The sequence below is a fragment of the Saccoglossus kowalevskii genome, chromosome 12, assembly GCF_978046115.1.
Source record: "Saccoglossus kowalevskii chromosome 12, keSacKowa6.1, whole genome shotgun sequence".
Classification (NCBI taxonomy): Eukaryota; Metazoa; Hemichordata; class Enteropneusta; family Harrimaniidae; genus Saccoglossus; species Saccoglossus kowalevskii.
In genome coordinates, this window is record NC_140652.1 from 24,325,682 (window position 1) to 24,332,425 (window position 6,744).

General features: G+C 36.3%; 1 protein-coding gene across 1 annotated transcript in view; it reads left to right on the forward strand.

The window, feature by feature from the left end:
- LOC102802857 (uncharacterized) overlaps positions 1-3,301 on the forward strand; it is a 28,376-nt gene extending 25,075 nt beyond the window's left edge. Inside the window, exon 12 of the mRNA XM_006816114.3 lies at positions 150-3,301. Coding sequence (XP_006816177.1) covers positions 150-445 — 296 coding nt within the window. The 3' untranslated portion in view covers positions 446-3,301. The remainder of the gene's footprint in view (positions 1-149) is intronic.
- Positions 3,302-6,744: the final 3,443 nt, after the last annotated feature.

Genomic DNA, 6,744 nt, shown 5'->3' on the forward strand with positions numbered 1-6,744 from the left:
ACTATTTTTCGAATTTGTGAGAGATTTTTGGAGACTCTCCCTTCAAAGTGTGCTAGCACATTCTAAAATGCCATGCCAGAATTTTAACTTCTATGTAGTCGCAACAAAGTTGAAAATCATTAAAGTTCTTTTTTTTCAATTTATTTCAGTTCCACCAAATGCAAGCCCCGAGCAGCAACGAACCAGAAGTGTAGAAGTTGAACGCAGGGCTCAGGAACTCAAACTCCAAGCTCAGCACGCCAAAAAACTAGAAGAAGAAAAAAAAGAACTTCAAGAAAAAGCAAGGGCATTAGAAGATAAGCACTGTTGCCCCATTTGCATGGAAACTACGCGAGATGTTGCATTTCAGTGTGGTCACATGACATGTAGGAAGTGTTCTGAACTAATACATAAATGTCCAATATGTCGAACTGCAATCACACAGAGAATCAATCTCTATCACTGAAATGTCATCCAATCAAACAATGGCTTTCATAGAGTGATTTGTAACATACTTAACTATTGAACAAAAGTGTGTCAGTTGGTTACAACAACAACAGCTGCCTAGACATCCAATCAAACACTGGCTTTCATGGAGTGATTTGTAACATACTTTAGTATTGGACAAAAGTGTGTCAGTTGATTACAACAACAACAGCTGCCTGGACATCCAATCAAACATGGGCTTTCATGGAGTGATTTGTAACATACTTTAGTATTGGACAAAAGTGTGTCGGTTGATTACAACAACAACAACAACAGCTGCCTGGACATTCAATCAAACATTGGCTTTCATGGAGTGATTTGTAACATACTTTAGTATTGGACAAAAGTGTGTCAGTTTGTGATCTTGAAGGAAAATGAGATCTTATACAAAGGGCTGATAAATAAGAGCATACAACATCCATGTAATGTGTCGTCAGGAAATGGTGATCTCGGTGAAAAATGAAATCTTGTGGATTAAATTATTCAACCTACATAGTTATGTGATGTGATCACATGCCACAAGTTTTACCATCACTGATAACAGTTTTCTGTTTGTAATATACCGGTAGTTGTTTATTGAGGATTGTGCTCAGAACTAAGTTATTTATATACAGTGATATAGTCAAACCTTAATCATGAACTGTTTTTCACATTTTTTATTAATTGCTTTTTAAATTTGTAATGTTTTCTGAAAATGACATAGAGCATTTGTTCTATACTGTTTTTTAGCTCCGCTGTCGACTTTGTCGAGCGGAGCTTATCATATGAGTGATTGTCTGTCGTCGTCGTCGTCCGTGTCAATGTTTTACTTTTTCGACTTCTTCTTGAAAACTACAAGCCTGAATGCTTTGATACTTGGTGTATATGTACCTTGGGTAGACCTCTCTCAGATTTGTTCATTTCATGATGTCTTCAATTCTCTAATTTTGGTGAATATTTTTGTCATTTTTGGTAAAAAGTGATATTTTCGACTTCTTGTTAAAAACCGCAAGTGCAATTGCTTTGATATTAAATATATAGGTACTACATGTGGACCTCTCTCAGATTTGTTCATTTTGTAATGATATCTTTAATTCTATAATTTTGGTGAATATTTTTGTCATTTTTGGTAAAAAGTGATATTTTCGACTTCTTGTTAAAAACCGCAAGTGCAATTGCTTTGATATTACATATATAGGTACTACATGTGGACCTCTCTCAGAATTGTTCATTTTGTAATGATATCTTTAATTCTCTAATTTTGGTGAATATTTTTATCATTTTTGGTAAAAAGTGATATTTTCGACTTCTTGTTAAAAACCGCAAGTCCAATTGCCTTGATACTACATATATAGGTACTACATGTGGACCTCTCTCAGATTTGTTCATTTTGTGATGATATCTTCAATTCTCTAATTTTGGTGAATATTTTTGTAATTTTTGGTAAAAAGTGATATTTTCGACTTCTTGTTAAAAACCACAAGTCCGATTGCTTTGATATTACATATATAGGTACTACATGTGGACCTCTCTCAGATTTGTTCATTTTGTGATGATGTCTTCAATTCTCTAATTTTCGTGAATATTTTTGTAATTTTTGGTAAAAAGTGATATTTTCGACTTCTTGTTAAAAACCAATAGTTCAATTGCTTTGATATTACATATTTAGATACTACATGTAGACCTTTCTCAGATTTGTTCATTTCGTGATGATATCTTCAATTCTCTAATTTTGGTGAATATTTTAGTCATTTTTGGTAGAAAGTGATATTTTCGACTTCTTGTTAAAAACTGTAAGTCCGATTGCTTTGATACTATACATATTGTTCATTTTCTGATGATGTCTTCAGTTCTTTAATTGAAATGTGCATTTCTAACAGCGGAGCTATCTCAGCCGATAGGCTGCTTGTTATATTAATTGATGTACCAAAGCATTAAGGATATGCACAAAAGATGCACCAGTTTCAATGTTAGAGGCAATGTATTGGTTGCTATCAAAACACCTAAACTTGTGTTTTATTACATTAAACTGATAGTTAATGTAATGTTCCTAATACTATGAAGAGTGGGGGGGTGTCATCTCAGCCGCGTTTTGCACATTTCACCCTCCTTCGTATATGTTGCTGAATATACTATGGGACTTTTTGACTACATACGGTTACAACGACAACAACCTATTGGCAGGAAGTAAGAGCTAGTTTTGGAACTTTGCTCTGGTGAGGGTCAAGGCTTCCAATGTAGTCAACTGTTGTTCACATGTGGAGTGCGTATATTATAGTTATACTGCGAAAAAGTGGGTTTTTTTTGAATTTTGAATTCTATCAGGGTTGGTGACCACAATGCACATGTCTAACTCTTTTTGTGTGAACCTCAGATTACTAGTCTGAGTGTGAACAGACAATGTCACAGTGATCAGAACGAAAAAATTATCAATATGAACAGATCCCACCTTTTTAGGTGCGTGTCGTCATAAGGTCACCATCATGGTTTCAGGTTATCGAATAGCGTATTCAGTAGACCTGTCACGGATATGAAGAATTTGTTCAAAAAAACTGTCAGATTTCTAGTAAAAATGTTCAGTTTTCAACAGATATGAGTTCAGTAAACACTGAGCAAAGAAAACTGTTGGCAATCAGAAAACAAGCTAGGCAGCTAAAACATGCGATATGCAGCACTGAGTGTAATCACTGTTACTAAAAAAGTAACCGTGGTGTAGTACAAATGGCATTTTCTTGTAATGAAGAACGTTATCTGTAACATTATTCAAGAAAATGTACAAATATTTAACTATTTTATAAACATCCATATATATTCATTTTATCATTGTGAATAAATTGTCTAATGACCTTAATATAAAGGTGTTTTTTTTTCTTTCTTTTTTTTATCTGGCTTGTAACATTGGCTCTGCGAGTATGTGTGGGGACATGGACATAATTTCCCAATGTCTACAAGGCTTGATCAAAATTATACAGATTTATTTCGAAAGTGGTGAGTTTTATTGAAAAAACAAATGTCTGAAAACGTGCAGCTCATAATTGAAGCGGAAGGGTCGTCACCTGTGCACGTGCAAGAATTGAGTTCCAAGCGACGATAGCAACACATGCTTAAAAAACACAAAGGCTCACGGGCAGAAGCTTGTTTGTAAACAATGACACGCTATGGTCATTTGACGCACACGCAGGTGACGACTCCCCCGCTTTAAAGTGTCACAAATCAGTAGAAAAGATTTGGTGAATACTTTCTTTGAAGTGTTCAGTGAAAGACAGGTTTACTCTTGTTTATTGTTATTTGAAATCAATCTCATTAAAATCTACTGGAAATGAGATGATTTGATTGGCTAAGGCAGTACCAGCCTCCATTCCAACCACTGTAATAATCTGCCAAATTTATGAAATCGCTGTGCAAAACATTAATTTATTATAAATTTACAAATAGTTTGGTTTATAAATATTTTAATATGTACATTCATTACGTTGTACCTAGGGAGGTGAACTTTTTGTTAGAAATGCCTCCACCTCTCTGTTTCCGGCGAAAATGGGGAAAAAAATTGGCTTCTCGTACGTCTGTATTGTTTTGAAGCATTCGCCATAGAGGGCGCTTTATTTTATATTGCTGATACTCAGATTCCTGGCAAGATGGTCGACTTGAGGAAAGATGCGCTCATTTTAGACAGCCAAATACTAAATCTAGTTGCCTCCGTAACTACTAAAAACAAGAATAATTGGACTGCACACCCCTATACTTATTGTGTTTGACACACGCGCCTTATCTCTAACCCCACCAGGTCAGGTTGGAAATTTCATGAGAAAATGCTCGAGCCTAAAATTGCTTTCCCGTGATTAGCCAGGGGTGTCAGGGTTTTCAGTGACTCGTGCATTACATTTCTGCAATTAACCTTTTGATATAAATTGCGCCCTCTGGCGACAAACGATTTCTGCAGCATTAATGACATGTATTTGAAAGCAATGTATTAACCCCATTTGTCAACACTAGGTTACGCGTCAAATTACCAAGTGGGTGAATCTCTGCTTGCTTTCTATTACCAACCACGTGATATGTGCTAATATAACGGCCATTTAGGACAACATTACAGTTTCAAATATGTACAATTTTTATAAATAAACCAGCTTTTTTTCGAAATTTATTGCTATAAATGTTTCCTGGTACATCGGTAATAAGATAAAAAATGTTTGAACTAATAAAAGTACGATTTTTTTTAACGTTGATTGCCATTCGTGTCCCAAATAATTCAGATTGCAAATATCAAATGGCACGGAGCTGTCGTGTATATTTCATATTTTGTGGGAACCCCAGACTTCATATAAATGAGAGGTCATATGGAAATATTTGTTCTGTGGGTGTGGGGCAAACGATTTGCACAATTACAGATTTTCACTAGTTTTGTAAATTGGCGAATTTGCACTTAGAAATACGTATTTTCATTGTAATATGTCGCGCATGCGTAGCGTGACTACCTTTTAACGCACTTGGATCGACCATTGATTGGTAGTAATGTAATATGGAAAGGTTCGACAATAACAGCTCTAAAGCAGACGATTTCTACTGTTTTGGGTACGGGGGGCAACATGCCATTACTGCCACCAGTACATCAGACTTGCCATCAGACTTGCATGGTTCGTACCCAATCTAATAAAAATAAGATTCTAGTTTTGTTTTATCTTATTTGGATCTATTATTTATTTGTTCATAGTTTTTGTTGTTAGAGATTCGGTAATTGCGAATGCCTAAACAAGGCATGTTATATGGCGATAGTTAAAAATATACCGCATCACAAGTATGCAACAAAAACATTAAAAAAATTACAAAACAATTGAAAAAATAGTAAAAGTAAAATAAATATATAAAATGCACGCCGTGCAATACATCATATTTAAATCAGATTGGGTTTGTAACCATATGGCAATCTTGTTCAGTGGAAACAGTTGCCTCAATGTGAAACCATTAAAGTGAAAGACTGTTTCAACGCTTTCGTAATCAGTTATTTGTCTTAGTTTCTTCATATGCTATCCTACTAAGTGACAAGAAAGTCGGGCGACATTAACAAACAAACGTACAGAATGGGCGAAAGCCGACCGCACTTAATTTGCGTTATCAAATTACGGAGCTGCGTATTTATTTCAAAAACAAATAAAAAATGGGTAAAAATTTCGACTGCGTTTTTATGGTATGGTAAAAAATAGGTATCCTCGGGGGCGGAGGTACGTCACAGACGTTCTACGTTGCTAAGACGCGCACCACTGTACCACGTATTTCTACGGGCTTTGTGCGCGCTGCTGTGGGACGCCGGTGGAGCCGGTGAAAATTCGAGAAAACAACACAAACTCAACTTTGAAGTAATCCTGAACAAACAAATTCATATATGTTACACACATAGGGCTAATCTTGTTACACTGTTCAGGGAACTCTCAACAACCATTGCAAAGTACCGTTTTCTGCGAGTTTTTGGTCTTTGTTTTCACCGCGAGGGTTGCCAGGCGGTAGAAAATGCCCGGATGTCCGCCCCCGAGGATACATAATTATGTGGACTTGCTTGCAGCCTGTTGCGATTCCGATGAAAAAATTCTTGAAAAATAAATATAAATTGCGTAAACGAGGGGTGAACGCGAAAGTCATGTGACCGCGACGGGACTTTTTTTTATTTACACTTCAAGAATTTTTCATCGGAATCGCAACAGACTGCAAGCAAGTCTAATAATTATGCTACAATTCCGACCAGTTTAGTAATTTATTTGGCGTCGCCGTGACATGGCAGAGAAAGCGGCGACTTAAAAACGTGCCGATTTCTACAGACTCGGTAACTTAAGGAATAAACTCTAAAGACACTTTGGATGTACAGTCGTTCGTCTCAACATATTTATTGACAGAGTACAGATAAAAAACATATCTATGCTGGTTTCACCTAAATGTACCAGTAATTACAAAAGCGTGCTAACGATAGAGGGCATGATTCTAGGTAGTTTACAGATTAAACACGATTAGAATGGGAGGTTTTAAAATTCGTTTTAAGGGCGGTGGTCGTCGTGCCGCGTTCTGTTCGATATGGGACTCATGTGTGTAAAATACATTGTTTATTTACATGAAATTCGAACACGCGCTGCGCGGCGGCGACGACCTCCGCGCTTTAAACATAGATAGTATACTACTATACTGTCTTTAGTTTAAGAGATTGTTTTTCAAAACTATGTTCAGAAGCTTTGGTGTCAACTTTCTGTGAGATTAAATTCTCTCCCACCCCCGGCGTTAGACATTCATGCTAATTTCAAAATATAGCGGCTATGG